General features: G+C 44.3%; 1 protein-coding gene and 1 long non-coding RNA gene across 6 annotated transcripts in view; one reads left to right on the top strand and one right to left on the bottom strand.

Moving 5' to 3' along the window:
• Positions 1 to 13,199, bottom strand: part of SLC4A8 (solute carrier family 4 member 8) — a 61,754-nt gene extending 48,555 nt beyond the window's left edge. For 3 of the 5 annotated variants that reach the window (XM_070621347.1, XM_008512209.2, XM_008512220.2), the window contains exons 1-2: positions 12,951 to 13,173; positions 200 to 281 (exon numbers count right to left, since the gene is read on the bottom strand). In XM_070621347.1, the coding sequence (XP_070477448.1) occupies positions 200 to 281; positions 12,951 to 12,995 (127 nt within the window). In that variant the 5' untranslated portion in view covers positions 12,996 to 13,173. Of the gene's footprint in view, positions 1 to 199; positions 282 to 12,072; positions 12,150 to 12,950 lie in introns of all 5 variants that reach the window. The other 2 variants (XM_070621348.1, XM_008512215.2) reach the window with 2 other exon arrangements.
• Positions 12,889 to 17,702, top strand: LOC139083589 (uncharacterized). Its single transcript, XR_011540446.1, has 2 exons — positions 12,889 to 13,454; positions 17,423 to 17,702. It is a non-coding gene; the product is annotated as an uncharacterized lncRNA (long non-coding RNA).
• Positions 17,703 to 21,554: the final 3,852 nt, after the last annotated feature.

Raw genomic sequence — 21,554 nt, 5'->3', positions numbered from 1 at the left:
ACAGGTATTATCATCTCTACTTTTACTTAACAGACGAGGAAATTGATGCTAAAGGAAATGAAGTGATTTTCCCCCAAGGTCTGACAGCTAGTGAGAAAGAGTTAGGACTCAAACCCAGGTCTCCTGATGGCAAAGCTGTTTCCCCTCACCAGGCTGCCTCTCGCTAATTTCCCGCATTACACAGAGCAGCGCTTCCTACCTTCCAACTCTTCTTTCTCATAGTGAATGTTGAGGATTGTGCTGGTCCCCCCCTGATCCACCACAGCTTCTTCATCTGGTCTCTGTCGAAACAGAAATAAGTAGTCATAGCAAGAGCCACACATTCATTCAAGCACTCGTTTAAGTACTGTGTGTACGCCAGACCATTTATGTAACACTTGAGCGGGAAGACACAATGGTTTACATATATTTTTAATTTGAACCTCACAATAACTTTGAGACGCAAACATGGCAGCCATTTTCTTTCTCATTTTATAAATGTGCAGCCTGAGACTCAGAGAACATTAACTAATTATTGCCCCAGGTCACAAATGCGGTAAGAGGCAGAGCCAGGACCGAGCCCAGGTCTTGTGACTGCGGATCTCCCGCCTCCCCTCTCCACCTGTACATCTGTCAACCATGTTGGCATCTTGTAAGTGGTGTCAACCACATTGTCTTATTTGGTATAAACTGGTCTCCTTGATGTCTCTGCAGCATTTGAGGCTGTGTACCACTCTGTCCTTGAAGTTCTCCATCCTGCTGCTCTGACCAGATCTCCTCTGTCTCCTCCTAAGGCTCTTCTTCTTCCTCGAACCGTAATTCCCCAGGAAGAGCGCTCTACCTCACACTGAGTTTTACAGTGTCAACAGCCTGAAACTGTGGGGCTCCGTATTCGACAACCCACTGGGATGCCGTATCTCAAGATCCACGTGTCTACAACCAAACAAATCTTCCTTCCCAAACTAGCAACCTGCACTCATTTACTTCCTTCAGCCCACGGCACCGTCAGTTCTTAGTCCACCTTTGAAATCCCAAGCTTATTTATTCATCCATTCCACATATATTGAGTGTCTATTAAACACCTTCAGGGAAACAGTCCCCTTTTCTCATCAAGACCTCTTTTGCAATTTCTCTCGAATTCACTCTCATCTCCCATCCACTCTATCCCACACTTCCCACTCCTTTCCGGCACACTGGACATTTTTTCAGTTCTAGAACCACACTCACTTTCTTCCCTGAGTGCTGCTCCCTCTGCCTAGAACTATCACCATCTCCCTGCCACCCTCACCTGCACCACAGCAGCCATCTTACTCATCAGCCCACAGACCTCGGCCTAATTGCCCTTCTCAGAAGCCTTCCCTGCCTGCCCCTCTTCTGACCTAAGCTGGGCCCTCCCGCTGACACACCCTCACAGCACACTGTACTTCCCCTTAGTAATGCAACATCTCTGCTCCTTAAGGCAGGGACCATATCCGCCTTGCTCACCACTGTTTCCCCAGCACCCTGCACAGACTTTTCACAGAGTAGGTGCGCAATAAATCTTGTTAAAAGAATGAGGACAGGGGCTGGCCCCGTGGCCGAGTGGTTAAGTTCGCGCGCTCCGCTGCAGGCGGTCCAGTGTTTCGTTGGTTCGAATCCTGGGTGCGGACATGGCACTGCTCATCAAACCACGCTGAGGCAGCGTCCCACATACCACAACTAGAAGAATCCACAACGAAGAATATACAACTATGTACCGGGGGGGCGTTGGGGAGAAAAAGGAAATAATAAAATCTTTAAAAAAAAAAAAAAAAAGTACTGATTTCTTTAAAAAAAAAAGAATGAGGACAATGGCACTTACCTTACCAAGACAGTGAACTATTTCAAAAAAATCTTAGCTGCTTTCCCTGCCAGTCTATTTCCCTGACCAGCCCCGCAGCTCCAGCCAGGCTCGCTGATTCCACAGGCGCCAGGCACTTTCCCACCTCCGTGCCTTTGCTCACCCTGCCCGGTCATCTCACATGCCCCTTCCCCAACTCTCCAGCACTCAAATCCTCACCACCCCCTAGATCCTGCTCAAATTGCCAGCTTACTGTTCTAATTTTACTATTTTTTAGTTATCATCTATACCCCCAAATAAGGCAACTCTAAACATAAGGCAATCCATTGTCCCAATGAGAAGATTCAAAAAAAGTTTCTTGAGGCCAACTTGAATAAACAAATTTAAAGGAAGTAGACGAAGTAGTCAAATGGCTACTTACAGCATTTTATTTATGATTTTAGTTTTATAGACATATTCTAATTACATATTATTACTACCACGGAATAATCTCCAAGATATAATATTAAATTTAAAAAGCAAGATGGAGAAAACTGTATAATTTCCTTTTATCTAAGAAAGGGTGTTGGAGTATATGCATCTGTTTATATGTAAAAACACACAAAGGAAGAACAACCCATAAAAGCCTTTTTTAAACAGTTACCTATAGAGGAAGGAGGGAAATAGGTAGAAGAGATAAGGGCAGAAACGAGACTTCTTTGAATATACCTTATTTTGTAAATATTTTACATAACTTTAAAACAAAATTAAACTTTTAAAAGCAATTCCCAGAAATCAAAAACAAAATGAAAGCAAATGCCAAATTGATGGCATAACTATTCCAAGAGAAATTATTCCAAGTAACATTAAAACATAACAAACTGACAGAATGGCCTTACTGGCATGTACTCTAAGGAAAAAAGAATTTTAAAAGATCTTAAACTACTTTTTACTTATCGTATTGTCGTTTGTAGTGCCAGTGTCACCATTCTGAGACAGTTGTGTATTGCGAGATAAAACAAACTGATTCTGTGAACTTATTCTGTCACTCTCCAGGTGACTGAGAACTGGGATCCTCAGCAGGGGTGAAAAGGGTACAGTTGTAAGACAGAAGTTAGGGAAAAACCATGGAGTCCAAAATTTGAATTGGAAGTATCAACAAGAATATATGAAGCATTTTTATCTTTAAATGTTTTAAAGTTATAAATTTCTATTTTCCAGCTCTGTCCACTCAAAAGGCCTAGAAAAAATGATCGGCCAGGAGCCATGAGGATCATTAGCATCTACACTGTGGTCTCTTAAAATACCATCTTCTACTAAAAGGCACTCAGACAACTAGGGTTATGTCAAAAGGACACGGGCCAACTTACAGAGGTCCCTTGCCAAAAATAGGACAATTTAGCATCAATAAGAGTGATAACTGCAACAGATTGAATATGTCAAATATGTTAAAATCCACGAGTTCATAAGGTCACTTTAAAAATTAACTAATTGGCCCCCATTGGAGGATAATGCTAATACCCCTACTCATGACTTTGACAACTGGTAAAAATTTATCCTGGTTTTCCTATATAAACTGTACCATAGAAAGGTACCATAGCGATGAGAGAAGTTTCTTATTATAGAAGAGAATAAATGATTGAGGAATGTTAGAATTAGAACACTGCCCTTTTGCCTCCCTAATGGATTGCATTGATTTTCAACGGCCACTAACATCACAAAAAAAGAGACAACCAGGCATTACATGCCTCCTAATGGGAGACCGTATCACCACCCATGAGGTAATCTTACCAAATAAATTGTCCCCAAATCTGATCAAGTCTTTAAATCCAAATACCAATTTACTGAAAATACAGTGAAACAGCGTCCCATTAAAAATACCACCACAGGAATACAATCCGCAGAACCCAGATCGTGGGAAACTATAGAACAAACTCTCTCCCCAGCCCCATTTTTAAAAAGAAACAACTGCAGGAAGAGAAAGACAGAAACGGAGACAGGGAAAGAGCAAGGTGAAACCAAGAGTTAAAAGAAACAACGAACCAATCACAATGTGGAGACTTTATCTGAATCATGATTCAAACTAACTAACTGAAATCATTTTTTCAGTTACTTCTTAAAAGTTATGACATATGAGACGATTAGAAATATGAATATCGACTAGATCTCATGATATTACAGAAATTGCTACTTTCTCTTTAGGTGGTACTGTGCTTGTTTTCTTAAGAATCTTCACCTTTTAGTGATGCACACTGCAGTACGTATACAGATGACACAGAAAAATTACATATAGGTAAAATAATAAATTAACTTAGAAATATTATTTTCTCTCTTACATTTTATAAAAGAATGTTATTCAAAATCTTCAAATGCATCTCTATCATCAGTGACTTCTTCCTCATCACCATAGGTGCTTTGAGTCCATTTTCCAGAGCATGTCAGTTTCACTGCCATCTTAGTTGTAAATACCCTCCTTTCTCAGAAATAACTTTTAGATGGAAAATACTTGCTTTTATTATAGACTTATTTATTATTTGTTTACCTAGCTTATCTTTTAGATCATGAATTCCCTGACAGCAGGAGCCACATATTTTCATCTTTATGTTCTCCCAGAGTCCAACACAGTAGCTTACCATTGCAAGTAGCCTGCCCTTCCATAAGTTCCAGGATGGTGGGTACTGTGTCTTATATTTACCACCATCCATCTACCACCTAACACAATGTCCAGTATGTGGTAAGTATCCAATAAATTTTGATGAATGAATATTTATTTTTCTGAACTCTTTCTTTATCACATGATCATATGTTTTCTCATAAAACTTCATATATATTCATATGCATTAAAAATTATCTATCTATATACATATATATTATATACATATAATAATGAAAAGTTAATACGCTATAATATGTTTCATTATTTACATATAATAATAAATTATTCATATACACATAAATAATATACATATATATGAATAATTTTTCATGTTGGCTTCCCCACAGGTCTGTAATATCCAGAGAACACGGACCAGTTAATTACAATGCTTAGTACCGTGCAGACACCTGACACAGCAGAGAATGCAGAGAATCTGGAGGGAGGGAGGGAGGACTGAGTCCTTGACTCTGGACTATAGAAGCAAATACGAAGAACAAGCTCAATCATCTGAAAAATTCAGGTTGAAAAATCAACTTGTTGTTTGTTTCCTTAATTTAGATTGGTTAATCACAGCCTAAATTCACTGAATAAATGTGCGTCCACTTTCTTTGTCTTGCCAAAGAAAACAGAACCCCTGTAAAACACCATTAGCCAAGGCTTTTGAAAGGTCAGGCTTGAATGTGAACGTGCGGACCTTATTTGTATCCTGGTTCCAATAAGCCAACTATTAAAAAAATTATAAGGCACTCAGAAACTTAAACAACTCAATGGGTATTTGATTATATTAAGGAATTGTTCATTTTTAAGTATAATAACAATATTGTGATATGGTAGTTACATCATTAAAAAAAGAATCCTTAGGGGCAGGCGCAGTGGTGTAGTGGTTAGGTTGGTGCACTCTGCTTCAGCAGCCCGGGTGGCCCAGGTTCACAGGTTCAGATCCTGGGTGCAGACCTATGCACTGCTCATCAAGCTATGCTGTGGCAGGCATCCCACATATAAAATAGATGAAGACCGGCACAGATCTTAGCTCAGGGCTAATCTTCCTCAGCAAAAGGAGAAGGATTGGAAGCGGATGTTAGCTAAGGGCTAGTCTTCCTCAAAAAAAAAAAAGAGTCCTTAATCTCCAGTGATACCTACTGAAGTTTTTACTGATGAAATGATATGATGTCTGAGATTTGGAGAGTGGGTGGAGACACAGATGAAACAATATAGGTGTGTGTTCATTGTTGAAGCCAGGTCATGCGTACATGATGATTGATTTAAGTCTCTCTACTTTGGTATACGCTTGAAATGTTCCATAAATTTCAAATATACACAAAGTTTGTTTAAAATCATATAAAAATGAAAAGAAGGGAACATCAAGTCTCAGGGGTCCGTGCCTGCTGCAGATTCCTCACCAGATGGCTCTTCCTTCCTCTGACACCGTTATTGTCTACGGCAGACAGGATTTCTTAACCACGGATTGCTAAGATTCCCATGAATGGGCTACGAATGAGCGTGCACTTTTCTTGGGAGAGGGTCTGTGACCTTCAGCAGATTCTCAGGGGAGTTTCTGACTCAGAAAAGATTAAAATCATGAGAACCACATTATATAAGTTTAGGAGAAAAAGGAAAGGCGGGAGGGAGGGAAAGAGAGCAGGAAAGAAGGGTGATCTAGAGAAAACGCCCTGTTTCTGAGTCTTCTCTTTTCTGTGCTTCCTCCCAGCTCACTGACACTGACCCACTCCATAAATGTGAATTGATGTGGGTGCCTTCCTCAAGGACTAGATACAACAAAAAGAACTAAGGGGGTTAACCACACATTAGAACACTGAAACTGCAAGGCACGTCTTGAGAGAGAAAGCACTGCTATGAGCCTTGAAAAATGAATGAATTATAGCTGAGTAGCAGACCAGATTCTCACTTAACAGTTAATGGACAAATTAAAAGGCTGGAGCAGGGCTGAGTTTTACATAATGGCTCCAGCTCCTGGAAGCAGCCACGGAGGCTGCAGGGGAGGGGAAGGGCGCAGGCAGGGGAGCCCACCTTGAGCCGAACCCCTGACACGCCTGCCCTGCTGCTCCACTCTGGACCTGGGGGGTGAAAGTCCCCCAAACTCAGCTCTGCCTCCTTTCCTGCAGTCAGTCTCTGACTTTTCACCTCCCAAGATCCCCTTCATCTTTTCTCCTAAGGATCCAATAAACAGAGATGGTAAGTAACACCCTCCCACCCCTCCTCTCTCCACCTCCCCCAACAACAAAAAAAGAGTCAAGGGTTTATTGAGTTCTGATGCATTTAACCATTTTTAAATATAGAAGTGACTTCCATGGTTTCTAATCAGCAAACTGAATTGACACAATTAGTATTTATTGAGCACTTACTACATACCTAGCATTGTGCTCTACGTATATTACTGCAATTATTCCTCGCAACGTCCCAATCAAGGCTATGCAAGATTTCACAAGAGCTGAGTGGGACAGGAAGAACTCCAACTCAGGTCTCTCTGGCTTCTTATATTAACATTTATGCTAATATTACCAAAGGCAAAGAACCTGGTCATTTTAGAGAGCTCAGGTCATCTAATCACGGATTACTGTCCCAGTGAGAATAGCTCAAGATCCACATTACCACCTTCCTAAGTCCTTCGCGCTCCAGAACCTTAGACTTCAAACTACCCCTTTACTGACCAGATTTCCAATAGTTCTCCATCTCCTTACTCACTTCCATCTCGCTCTTCACATTCAGCAAAGCCTATGAAGCCCGGCCCCTGGTAGATCCCGTCACTCACTCTGACCCACAGATGCCCGACTTTCTAACGCCCTCAGTGTGACTTCCTCACTGAATGTGGACACCCTATAGCAAGAAGAGAAGGTTCCACGGGACTTGTGCAGCTCTCCCAGACCTTTTCACAGTGGCCGTGAGCTCCTGAGTGTCCACGAGCTTCCTCTTTTGACTCTTCAGCAGCCTGCAAGGGGCCTAAACGCCCCCAGTGGCTCTGGTTTCTCAGCGATTCTTCTATTGAACCCCACTGGAGTCACTCCTGTTCAGTACAGACTCCTAGTTAGTACACTGCAACAGGCAGAATAATGGCCCCGAAAGATACGCTCATCTTAATCCCTAGACTGCGTGACTATGTTACCTTACACGGCAATGGGGAATTAAGGCTGCAGACAGAAGTAAGGTTGCTCATCGGCTGACCTTAAGATACAAGCTTATCCGGCTCAATGTAATCACATGAATCCCTAAAAGTGGAAGAGGGAGACAGAAGAGTAGAGGGAGAGAAAGAGATGCCAAAGCAGGGTCCAAGACATGCTATGTTGCTGGTTTTGAAGATGGAGGACGGGCACTATGAACCGAGGAATGCAGACAGCCTCTAGAAGCTAAAGAAGTCCAGGAAACAGATTCTCTCAGTCTCCAGAAGCAAACACAGCCCCGCCAAGACTTTGAGTTTAGTCCAACAAGACCTGAGTTGGACTTCTGACTATAGAACTGTAACATAATCAATTTGTGTTCTTTTAAGCCACTAAATTTGTGGTAATTTATTATGGCAACAATAGAAACTAATATACACATAATGGCTTCCTAACTACCAAGATCAGAGTAAACTTGTCACTGCCTTACAGGAAACAACCAGCCTCTCCATTATCTAAGGTTGGTTGTTGTTACCTAGCAGCAGATTTAGAAGAAACACAGTTGCTTTTCTGTGTCCTGATTACCACCATGACAGGCTTGACTGAGAGCCCATCTACCCTGCCAAGACAAACCACGAGCTAAGACAATTACCTACAAATTTTGAAGGAAGTAAATTCGCAGCCTGAATTGTCGCCCAGACTGTCTCAATTCTCTGCTTGGCACGACAGCCCACACCTCTTCTACTGAAGCTCTCCAGTAGAGCTGGGAAAGCCAAGCAAAGAGAATGCTCACATTCTCAAGTCCCCCAGAGGGAAAGAACACCTGGTGTGTTGGGAGAGGGCGGAGGAGCATGGACTGCACACTGCCGCGTGGTGAGAGGAGAAACTGCTATGGCTGATACTTTTGTTCAATAACATTCAGCAAATATTTACTGACTGCTTACCATAAACTGACCGTGATCCTCACAACAGCTGACCTGCTCTCTACAGAGCCATTCATTCATTCGCTCAGCAAATATTTAGTAAGCTCCAACATGTGCCAGAGTCATTGGGCGCTAGCATTCAGGTCCCCATCAGGAACTCTCAGAACTTCTTCAGTCCACAGAAGACGGGACTCTCTTCCCATCATGGGCCACGCTTCCCAATTATCACCCATTTACCAGGGTTTGTTATTCTGAAGATTTCTGCAAAATTTTCCATTCTGAGCAGGCCAGATTCACATAAAAGCCAAACTCACTTGCTCCTTTCACCACTTCCACGTTCCCTGAACCTCCTTGCAGGCCCCAGCAGCCCTGGGCTCAAATGCTGACAGTTCCGACCTCTCCAGCCTTCTCCTCCAGCACTTCTTTCTGCTCGGTTCTGAAAGTGCTGATCAGGAGAACTGTGAAGCTACCAGACGTCCCAGCTCCAGTTCAAACCAGGGGCTCTCCCTGAAGTTTCTGATCTTCTTCCTCCATTACTACCCCTTTAAGAGCTCAGTGACTCCTACAATTTCAATAACCACCTCCAGAGGTCTCATCAAAGTTCAGTAATGCAGGCCTTCATTCATTCATCCGAAATAGCAGCCTCCTTGTGGCCTCCCTCATCCAGTCTCTTCCCACCCTAACACAGCCTGCGCACACCTTGCACACATCTTCTGACCCAGGCACTGGTCTCGGTGTCAAAGACACAAGCCCCAGTAACACAGAGTGACGAGGGGCAAGTCCTTTGGAGAAGGGCAGCTGTGCCACTCACTGAACTTACTTCACCTCTCTCGGTCTTGGTTTCCTCATTTGAAAAATGGAGATAATAAAGGCATACCACTCGCAAGGTTACAGAGAGAATTAAATGAGATAACGCATGGAAAGCACTTAGCCCAGTGCCTGGCACACGGCAAGCACTCAGTAAAAGCTAACTTATATAAACAACAACATCAAAGGGAGCTGTCAGGTTAGCAGCAGACAAGAACATGCATATTCCACAATAAGGAGTGGGAGAAGTGACAGCACTTGGTGGGTGTGGTGAGCAGACAAGACTGAGTAACAAATTCTGATAATGATATGGAGCCAGACCTTGAATGTTAAAATGGAATATTCTAGGTGGAGAGGAAGAGAAAGATTTTCCAGCTGGAACAGTTGAGCAAAAGCACAGCAGCACAGAAGGGAGAGTTTCTGTGTAACCGAGCAACAGCCCTCTGACGCTCTGCCCTAATCCTGACACGACCAAGAGCTCCTTAAGGGGAGGCCCATACGCTTTGGATCTGCAACAGTCATTCAATCACTCACGCAACTGAGTGCCTCTTTTATTCCAGGCATTGTGTTGTGTGACACGATTTTCTGCCTGGTTCCTGCCCTCATGAAGCTTCAAAAAGATAAGAAATCAAGACAAGAACATTTCAGATAGGTTATAAGTGTTACTAAGAAAATAAAACAGGGGCTGGCCCGGTGGCATAGCGGTTAAGTTCGTGCTCTCTGCTTCAGCAGCCAGGGGTTCGTGGGTTTGGATCCTGGGCGCGGACCGAGCACCGCTCATCAAGGCATGCTGTGCTGGCAGCCCACACACAAAATAGAGGAAGTGGGCACAGATGTTAGCTCAGGGCCAACCTTCCTCACCCTCAAAAAAAAATCAAGAAAATAAAACAGGATTATCTGAGAGTGACTATGTCAGGGAAAGCCACTCTGAGGAGGTGACATTTGAGTTGGGTCATGAGAAGGCCCGTGTAGAAGAACGTCCTAGGCAGAGGCAATGACAAGAACGAAGGTCCTGGGCATGAAGGAGCTTGCCACTTTGAGGAAACAGAAAGAAAGCCAGTGCAGGGGTGCATGGTGAGAGAGTGGACGACCAGCAGCCGGGGAGGTGGGCACGGCTCTGGTCATGTGAAAGTGCAATAGGCTGTGGGAAGGAGTCTGGATTTTATTCTAAAACGCACTGGTAAGCCACTGCAGGGTTTCAGGATGGGATATAACCTGATCTGGTCTTTGTTTTTAAAAGCTCCCTCTGGCTGCCATGTGGAAAGTGGACCACAGAAGGGCAAGAGAGAAAGAAGAGGGAACTGTTAGGAGACTGGCGCAGTCATCCAAACCTAAGAAAACAGCCTACACTTGTGATATTTAAATGTGATGCCTGGAATCTCTGTTCACATCAAGTTACACAATCTCCCCACTTTGCAAGGTCCATCTCCCTCCACACAGCCTCACTGGGCACGCAGGAGGGTGAACTGCTCATTTTCAGTTGGTTGACTGCATCCCCCCAGGTCATCCCTATTTCCTTTCCTCCTCCTACTCCCACTTCTTTTCCTCCCTATATCTCAAGTACCCATTTGCCCATCACCTGACTCAGCCTTCATGAGGTCCTACTGTTTCTGCTCTATTCCTTGTCTTCTCCTCATCCCACCACCCATGAAAGCTTCATGAACTAGATCTAAAGGAGACAATTATTTCTATCCTAGAAGCACTGAGGAATTATCAATTTCACAGAGCACTCATAGAAGCCTTGGGGTTATTATGATCTTGACAATATAACTGGTACACATTCTCATGTTAAGGACACTGTCTCCTCACATTCGTTCCAGCCTGTTCTCCCCACTGGAGCCAGAGAAATCTTTCAATAGGAAAATGTGATGATGATCTCATCAGCCCTCTTTCTTTCTCTGGTTCTTGCTCTCTCCCCTTCTCTCTCTCTTCTTTCCCTCTCTACTTAAACCCCTTCAGTGGCTTCCCCTTGTTCCTCAGATAAATACCAACTTCCTCAGCCTGGGCTATATGGTCCTGTGTGTTCTGACCCCAGAATACATCTCACACCCTTCCCCTCTCTGCTCCGCAGGGCTCCAGCCACACTGGCCTGCTTTCGGGTCTTCTACCTTGCCATGCCCCCTTCTGCTGTTCTCTTTATCTCCAAGGCCCTTTGATCTCCCGCTTCCCTCAGCTGACACTTATTCTCTACATCTTTGCCCAAATTTCTTCCTTAGCAAAATCTTCTCTGATCTGAGACCAAGGCTATCTTTCTTTAGAAACACTTATCACAGTTTATAATAATACATTTACTTGTATAATTATTTAATTAAAAATGGTTATTTCTCCCCACCCCACCCCATGGGAAGCTTCAGGAGGGGAAGAACGTTGCCTATTTTTGCTTATCGTTGTATCCCAAACATAGATTGAATACACTTACTAGGCCTTAGAAGGGTTAGATATAGAAAGATTTTCCAAAATCTTAGATATGGTTCCCTTTTTGATAGAGCAAGCAAAGAAGGAATTATGGATCTTCTAGTAGCAAATTATTACCAGGAAGAAGAGGACAGAGTCCGTGTCTGACACCCAGTTTGCTACAAACTCAGAGTGTTTTCCTTGTCTCCTTACAGAAACCATCCCTGATGACAACATAGCACTTATTTCCAAGACCTGTCATCCTTCCTGAGAAGGTGTCCATCATCCTCTTCACATCCCTCCACTTCAGATGACGCCCCTTCAATCCTTTCCAGAGCCGTAACTATACTATCTGACTGCACAGGAAAGAGGGAGAGAGAATTCAATGAGCTGCCCACTCACCTACTGGTTGTCACAGAGAAAACAGTATTTCACAAAGCCTTTCACAAATAGTACCTCGTTTAGTCCACAAAGCAACCCTGTGAGGTAAACAAAGCAGATCTTATCATTCCCAGTTTACTAGATGGGGAAACTGAGGTTCAAAGAGGCAGGTGACTTACTCAAGGTCACAAAGGCTGTGCAAGGCAGATGTAGAACATGAACCTACAGTCTCTGATACCTAGCCTAAAGCTCCTCCTTACATTAGCCACCCCAACCGGTGGGTTATCAGTTACTTAAACCTGGTTTCTTCATTCCTTCAAATAAACACCCGTTCTTGACCTCTGAACACTTCCCCAACCCTTTTCCCCTGCCCTACCCAGAACTTGTCAGATGTCTGTGCAATGGGGCGGGGGGAGTCACAAAACTGGCCACGTTAACGGGGTTTGGTCTCAGCCTCCAGTCTTTCCAGCTCTTCCTGAGCCTTTCAGGAACCAGAAACCCCCAGAAATAAAAACACAAAGAGACCTGCTCGACCAGAGCAAGGTCCCTGGCTCAGAGCAAGGTGCCAGCTAGACACGGCGAGGCCAGAAGCCAGCCTCTCTCCCAACAGGGAGTACCCGAGGAGAACAGAGGTCACCGCCCGCTGGCCGCCAAGGCTCCTCTGCCTGCCGCGCAAGGGATGCGGCAGAGACCGGCCGGCTCCCAGGTTCGGCCCAAGGTCACCCTCTCGCAGCCCCGGCCGATCCCCAACCGCCCGGAGCGCCCTCTGGTGTCGTGGGCTGGCCTCCCCTCGCCCTCAGGGAGTGGCCTGCGGAGCTCGGGCTCGGGGGCAGAGGAAGGAGGGTGGGCAGAGGATGGGGAGGCTGAGCCCCGGGGAGGGGCGGGAGGCGGGGCCCTACCTGATAGCGGAGGACGCCGTCCGACTCGGTACTCCCGGCCGGCATGGCGGATCCGAGCTAGGTCTCGCCCGCGGGCTCCAGGCCGAGCGTCAGCAGCCGGCGCGCTCTGGTCGGGTCTGAGCGGATCGCCCGAGCGGCGACCCCTACCCTCGAGCCAACGGTCAACCATCAACCGCCGCCGCCTCCATAGCCACCGGCCCGCGAGGCATCGCCGCAGCCAATCAGCGCGCGGCCTGTGCGGCCAATCAGGGCGCGGAGCAAGGGAGGACGCTGTCCGGCGGTACCCTGGGCTACCGGGAGGAGGAGGAGGGAGCCTGGGGAGCCAACCGCTCCGGGGCCCGGTTGTCTTGGAAACCGCCTCCCTCCCTTCAGGGGCCTCTAGGCTTGAAGGTCCTTCCAAGCGCTTGCTAGAAATCGAAAATCTCGTGCTTCTACGTGTGGCTGCACCTGACCCCTGAAAACTGGGAAGGTGTTGATATAGTCTATTCTGATTTTATTCCTTAGGTAATGATTTTTAAATTCTGGGGAAACGTCCATTGGGATTGCCGAAGGAAGTAATTGAGGATGAGGGAAAAGGGCTTTCTAAGATTACTTGTTAATCTCTCAGCTAGTGGCCAGATTAAAGAGCATTAAAGAGAAGCAGGCAGGCAGTGAGCTGACCCTCTCCACAGACTCACTGTGACTTAGGTCGTCTCCCTGGGTTTCAGGTTGGTAGCGAAAAGCACAGAGTGGAGCTAAGGATGATTGTTGAAATAATTCCACAAAAACACGTTCAACTTTTCCAAGAAATGATGTAAGGCAAATTATTATTTAACAACAGAAGAACTACCGATCTAAGGCAAGGTTAGAAAATCATGAGTAATGCATTCACTTTGATGGGATTTAAAAGGAAAGAGAGGCTGGACACAATCCAACCAATCCTCTATCCCCAAGAGGAGGAAAGGGGCCTTTTGCTTTATATGCAGTATCACGTCAGACTGTAGGTAAGCCCACATTATTAGAGCAAAAAGAACTGTTGCAAATAATTCTCAGTCTCCACAGAAGCTATGCTTGAGGAATGTAGTCAGGTACATGTTAACGCTTCAACCCCTGAAAACCGCCCCTTTTATTGGCCCTGAAATTTGAAACAAGGTGTGCTTCAGTGTCCCTGAGGCAGAATATTTCTGATTTTCTGTATAAGCCCCTGGTCCTGTTTCTGAGTCTTAGTGTTCATTGCCACAGTCTATTTTTGATCTCTTCACTAATCAGGTCTCTTGAATCTGGAATTCACCCCATTTTTGCCCATCAAAACCTTAACCATCCTTCAAAGTCAATCTCAAAGGCCACCTCTTCCAAGAAGGCTTTCTTTATCCCACTCTCCCCAACTCCCCTATGAGATGTCATCTCTCCTCTGAATCTTCATAGTACTTCATGCCTTTCTTATAGCATTTACCATACTGTGGTTATCGAAGTACTTTATTATCTCTTGACTTTACCTTACTTTAATATTGTAAGTTTTTGAAGGCAATGAATTTTTCTTATGCCCTTCTCTATACTCCACAGAACCTCAAAAAATGCTGGGCACATAGAAAGTAGTTAACAAATATATGTTCTTTTAGCTCAATCTAATAAAAAATGTATTGAACACCTACTATGTACAGACCTAAATGGCAATCAGGATGCAGAGAAATCTAAAATATTATACATATCTCCCAAGGGCATATGATCTAATCAAGGAAACAGGGTATAAGTTAATATGATGACAAGATAATAGAACATAGAATGAGCCATAAGAGTAATATAGACCACAAAGTTTATAAAAATTCTGAAGAGAAAATGATTCTTATGACTGGGGACACTTCAGGAACATGACACACAGGACATGGGTTTGAGCTAAATCTGAAAATAGTTGAGCTAAGATAAGGAGAACAAGCATCCCGACTCTTGGGCAAAGACTTAAGAATAGGAACACACATGGACCCGTTCAGGGTAGCCAGGATTGGGGCCAAAGCAGAAAGTTATAAAGAAGAGCAATAGAAGTAAAAATTGTGGTAAGAAAAGCCATGGCCGAATTGTGGAGAGCCAGCTAATTAATTCAGACTTTATTTTTCTCCTATGATAGAAAGTAGGACACTGCTGAAAATTTGAGAGAAGACTTCCATGCACCCAGACTGGGTTTAGTGGTGTAAATGCATTGTGCCATTTAAGATTCATGACATTTCCATTATTTCTCCATTACACTGATCAGAAAACTGAGGTTCAGAGAAGTTTAACAGCTTTCCCAAAGTCAAGCAGTCTTTAAGCTGAGATTCAGTCATTTATTCATTCAAAACATATTTCCTGAGAACCTTTGTATTCAGCCCTGTGTTGGGTGTTTTGGAAACAATCAATAAGACAAACAGGGTCCTGCCCTCTTGAGCCTTACAATTTGGTGAGGAGAGAGTAAACAAGTAAACAACAAGATAATTGCAGCTTATGCTAGCTGCCAGGAAGTAAATGACAGGGTCATGTGATAGAGTAACTGGCATGGGGGTGGGGAGATCTACTTTAGACGAGGTGCTTGCGGAGGGCTTCTCTGCGGAGGGGAGGAGAGCCTCACCTGATGAGATGAGTCACGGACAAGCCTGTCTGACTCTAGAACTCTGGGCCACCATGCAACACAGTCCTATACAAGGGGTCCCATTGCCGAAATCTGCCATTAGGGACCCGATGGGTTACAGGGGAAACCTGAGGCAGGGGGTCAGTTAGACGGACTCTGGCAATGTGGTAATTCAGGAGGGGCCGTGACAGTGACCAAAGGGAAGATGCACCCCGCATTCCCCACTCCCCGGAAAGATAGCTCCCAGCCCTGGGAATAAGACAGGAACGTGCCGGGTAGGGAGAGGAATGCGGAGGCAGGGGATTCCTGGGAGCTCTTGTGGGTCTGATTTTCCTCCAGTTCAAATGTGGAATAAGTCAGAGCCTCTGGCCCTTGACTCCAGGGTCAAGAGCCCCATCTTCTGGTCTGTTGTGCAAATTACAAAAGGAACTAGGCCACAGAGGCAGCCTCTGAGGCTGCCTGAGGCAGCTGCTATCTGGGGCACTGCAGGAGACATGGCTCTCCCCTCCCAGGGCTGATCCGGTCTCTCCTTCCCAGAGCAGGCTGGCTCACTTGGCTCCAGGCTCTGGGCACCAAGCTCCAAGCCTCTGCTGCTCCCTACACTGCTTGGGAAAGTGCCAATATGCTGCTCTTGGCCTGGCTGGCAAGCAGGGACTAGGGGAGCTGGAAGGAAGATGTCAGCCAAGGACACCACCTCACACTGATTATTTTTCTAAAGAAAGCAGAAAACACAGATGGGGAACAGTACTTAGAGCCTTCTGAGGCCGCACGGGCTGCTTGGCCTGGAAGGAGGCATAAAATGGGCAGGAAAATGCAAAATACATGTAGAGACAGAGACTATACACACACACATACGCGCACACCCCAACAGGGAGACAAGAAGGTGTGCTACAGGATGACCTCGTTAATCCTCGCAACAATTCTACGAGGTAGGTCCTATCATCCCATTTCATAAACGAGAACACTGAGGCTTAGAGATGCAACTTGCCCCAGGTCACACAGCCAGCACAGTTAATAAAGGGAGACACTGGGCTCTCCGCTTAGATGTATCTGATTCCAGATGCATCTGCTTAACCATCTGCTGCCCCCGTGGGACTGCCTGGGGTCTTCGTTCTCCTCTAACTTTCATAGGCTCCACCCGGCTTCCAAATGTGGCTAAATCCTTCCAGATTTTTTGTCTCTAAATCCTTCTCTAGTTCCAGTGGTTCTTAAACTTTAGGAGGAGAGGGTAAGTCTTGCCCCCGCTGGACACACGATAACTCTATGGGACTGTCTTTTCAGATAAGTACACAAAGCCCCACATTTTGCATATAATTGTTAGGCTGTGTTCGTGCCTTCCCAGGGAAGCAGCAGGCACCTTACATATGTCACCTTTAAATATGGCCTGGAAGACATTAAAAATCTCTCATTCAGAGTCAAAAGACAAAAATGTAGGAAACTCAAAAGGTCTGAGAAAATGTTCTCAGATAATTGCAATCGATTTATCCCTCAAAAGCATCTTAATTCCTTCATCAATTTACCACATCTCTTGCCCTGTTTCAACTGTCAAAAGAGCTGCCAGAGCAGAGGTTCTAGTCTTTACTTGCCATTAGGTAGCTCCTAATTCCCAGCTGTATCTTAGACCTGATTTCGTTTCTCCCTCTTCCTCTTAATTACACGTCTAAACCCAAGGAAAGGTTGGAGGAAAAGACGTCGGGATGCGAGGACAGACTTAATTAGGGCTTGTTTGTGCTGTCGTCTGGGAGCACTTCCCGTGAAGCGAGCGGGGAGGCGGGGAGAGACGCGGTTCTTTGTCGAGCTAAAAAGGTTATGTTGGTGCGTGATTTGTCCTCAGCCCCTGCCAAGTCGCAGCATATCTAACGAGACTTCAGAATACAATTTTCTTTGTTCACAGCATGCTGCCAGGCTGGAACACTGCACATCACCGGGAAGAACAATGAAGCGCCACGAAAACTGACTCGCCTGGGAAAATCACCCCCTCCATTCGTCAGCAGCAGCGTCGTCCACAGAAATTCCTTACACTGTATTCACTTACATCTTACTCCAGACCGAGGGAGGCTCTGGCAGACGGAACCCACGCAAAATGGCAAGAACCTACTTTCTGCCTTCTCCGGAATCATGATTAAGATCTTTGGAGAGAGGCAGAGGTAGGGGAAAGGACCTAGGGAGGGAGCGGAACAAAACAGAAAAGCAGGCCTTTGAGGAAAGAAGCCACGGGACTTCCGGATCCAGGTAGGAAGTCATTCAGGAATTTGGGAGAAACAGTCATTAACCAAGGACCACTTGCCAAGTCCTTGATATGAGATCTGAACATATTTGTATTGATTAAATACATTTATCTTATCCGTTTCTAACCACACCTAGCCCTGCCTAGAAATCAGGTCTGTTCACAGTGGTTTCACTCCACCTCTTATCTGCTTGGTGATAAGCCTCTCAAGCTTGTTAAACTAAGTAGTGAAGTGCTTACTTCACTTTTAGCCAACAGGCCTGGGATATCCTTAAGGCAGCAGCAAACTCAATACCTCACATCTGTATCATTCTGACAAATAAAAATGGCAAGCAATAGGATATATTGGAGAATATGAGGAAGCCATTTGGTGTAAACCTAATTCGGCCTGACATTGTCTTTTCTGCTTTAGATATTCCCTATGGCAAGAACAAAGGCCCTTGAGATAAAGGTGCAACTTCCCTCCCCCTCCCAACGTTGGCATCTCCTTAAGGATTAAGCATCTTTCCTTAGGCTAGAAACTGATTGCTGTGCTCACCTGTGACCACCCAGCTCGAGACAATAGACTTGCCTCCTGCTACGCCCACTTGCCTCCTGCTACGCCCGCCGAGATAGCAGACCCACTACCTGCTGTGTCCATCAAGCACTGTGCTGACAGGGCAATCTTGTGACTATTGTGGGAGGGACATTTCAATCATATGTGAAATGTCCTGCTTGGGGGTATGTAACCACTCTGTACACCTCACTTCTTTGGTGCCCTTTCTTCCTTTGGGAAGAAAGGCCCCGGGCCATGGTCCTCAGATTTTAGCTCAGAATAAACTCACCCAAATTTTCATTTATAGATTGGTTATGGATTATTTTCGTCGAGATTCTATATATTTAACTTTCTTATGGACTGATCTCATTTCTCTTCAATGGGTCTGTAAATGTATACAGGACATTTCATAGCCTAGAAAGCTGAAATGTGGCTAGAATTAGGGTCTTGCCCAGGCCAGTTAATAGCAGAGCTGGGTCAAGAACCACTAGTGCTTTCCACTTCATTGCATGGCTTCTTAGAAATATAATTGCATTCAGCCACTTCGTGCATAAAATTGAATTGGCTGCAATGGAAGACTGAAAATGTAAATCTCCTTTAGAACTGACACGAACTCCCCATAGGAAAAACCCAGGGTTTCTCCTCCGTTACCCTTTTCCCATCAGATGACAGTTTCATATCATTTCCACTTTGAATAGCTTGTCAGTGATACCCATTCATTAGTTTACTGAACAGACTCCCACGAAGTTCTGAAAATAAGGATTACTGCTTCTTATCTCTGGAAGCACATTATCCAACATAGATACACATTCAATTCAAGCTACTCTTAGTCCTGATGAAACACCCCTTGAGGCCTTTTATTTTCCAGTTAATGAAAAAGAAAAGAGACCCATTCGGACATTTGGGCTGGGGCAAAAGGGAATAGACATAGAATTTGAATTTATTTCACTGATTTATCTTTTTCTGCCTCTAATCTTCTGCCAAATTGAAAAGGCCAGCCTCCTCCTTAAGGAAGGCAGAGCTTCTCTGGTCCTTTCTTATAAAATATAAGAAAGAGTATCTGCTAGATTGACCAAAAACGACCAGGGCTTACGAGATGAGCAGCCAATGAATAGCACAGAAAAAAAATCCAGCCTTAAAACAGATACAGAAACTATTATGAACTCAAATTAAAAAAATACAGGGGCCGGCCCAGTGGCGCAGTGGTTAAGTTCACACGTTCCATTTCTTGGGGGGCCTGTGGTACCCCGGTTTGGATCCCGGGTGCGGACATGGCACCGCTTGGCAAGCCATGCTGTGCTAGGCATCCCAGGTATAAAGTAGAGGAAGATGGCACGGATGTTAGCTCAGGGCCAGGCTTCCTCAGCAGAAAGAGGAGGATTTGCAGCAGTTAGCTCAGGGCTAATCTTCCTCAAAAACAAAAAACAGATACAAAAAGAATCAGCTTTATTTGGGGTAGGCAAAATGAACGAGTCATTACAATCTGATTATAACCTGGGTATCAGTTTGAGTCTCTCCAGAACTTCTTGTCCCTTTCCCCTAAGAAAGTCTATCCAACATGATTCCCCTCCACAGGAACCCTGAGAAGGGGCCATCCCATTTCCCCTAGATATCTCCAGTGACAAGGAATTCATCATTGAGGCCCAGTCCAGAATCAATTTGCCTCCTTGAAACTTCTCTTTATTCCAAGTGCCTCCTCTGCAGTGCCAGAGGGAAACGCCGCTCATTCTTCCAGTGACAGCCCTTCAAACACTTGCAGCCAGTTCTGATCCCCTCCCTTGTCTTCCTGCGAGGGCACGATCAGGATGGGGTTACTGTCGCCAGCAAGCCGCTGGCATCCCTGTGACTGTAGATCACCAGGAGAACTTCCAGCAAAGAAACACAGAATTTAAAAAGATTCCACCCTGGTTCGTTTTTGTATGTGATGGTTTGCAGTTATGTAGGAAACGATTCTTCGCTTTAGGAGATGCACGCCGCAGTGTCTAGGGGTAGAGTATCGTGATGTCTACAACTTACTTGCAAATGATATAGCAATACAGATATAGAAATAGATAGATAGGCCCAGATGGAGATAGAAATAAAGTAAATATGGCAAGATGTCGACAATTGTGAAATCTAGTGGGGCTTTACTGATGTTCATTGTTCTTGTTTTTCATCTTCTCTCTCTGTTTGAAATTTTTCATCACTAAAAGTTGGGAAATAGAGGGTCAAAAAAGGTGGGGGATGAAAGTGAAATAAAGACATTTTCAAAAACACAAATAATCAAAGACCTCTATCAAATAGGCAAATTCCCAGGCCAGGGGGCCCTATTTCACGTCTTCTCCTGCCCCAAGCTCGCCAAATACCAAAAGCAGAGACTGTCCCCAAAGTATAAGAGTCATGCCTAAAGCAAAGCAACTCAGAAAGTTTGAAAGATAAAGGATGGGCAGAGGTATGCCCACTAAAGGAAAGAAAAGAAAGAAAGTCATGATTTTACCTTCTGGCAAAAATTACAGGCACTTTATAACAAGAAAGGTTTACAATGACGATCTAACAAATACCTACGCACCAAATAACATAATAACAAACACACAGAACAAAGTTTACTGGAAATACAAGGAAGAATTGACACACATTATTATGAGAAGAGTTTATTTTACCTCTCTCCACCTGTAACAGAGCAAGACGAAAAATAAGATATACACTTGAGCAACATAATTGATATGACTGATCTAATTGACATATATTAAACTCTATATTTTGAAAACAAAGAATATATGTCTTAAGGGCTTATGGAATATTCACCAAAATTGACTATTAAATCAAAGGAAAACTCAGTAAATTCTATAGAGTAAAAGACATTCTATTATCATAATGTAATAAAACTTGAAATCAGTAATAAATTTTTTTTAAACTCTACTAAATGGAATTTTTTAAACTCTTAAGTAACTCATTCATAAGAAAAGGAAATTAAAACAAACTGCAGAAGACTAGAACCAAAAATATTTTATAGCTTTAAATAACTATACACATAAATATGAAATTAAAATAAGTGAACTAAGCGTCCCACTCAAGAAGTTAGAAAAAGAGCCACAAAAAAACTAAAAACTTCCTAAAGATGGAAGTAGAAATTATTAAATAAGAAAACAGAAAAACAATGAAACTTATAAACATATTCAAGAACTTTTCAAACTATAATACAAAGTTATAGTAATCAAAATAGTATGGTACTGGCATAAAAACAGACACATAGACGAATGTAACAGAAATGACAGCCCAGAAATG

The sequence above is a fragment of the Equus przewalskii genome, chromosome 5, assembly GCF_037783145.1.
Source record: "Equus przewalskii isolate Varuska chromosome 5, EquPr2, whole genome shotgun sequence".
Lineage (NCBI taxonomy): Eukaryota > Metazoa > Chordata > Mammalia > Perissodactyla > Equidae > Equus > Equus przewalskii.
This window is presented reverse-complemented; position numbering and strand designations above follow the sequence as displayed.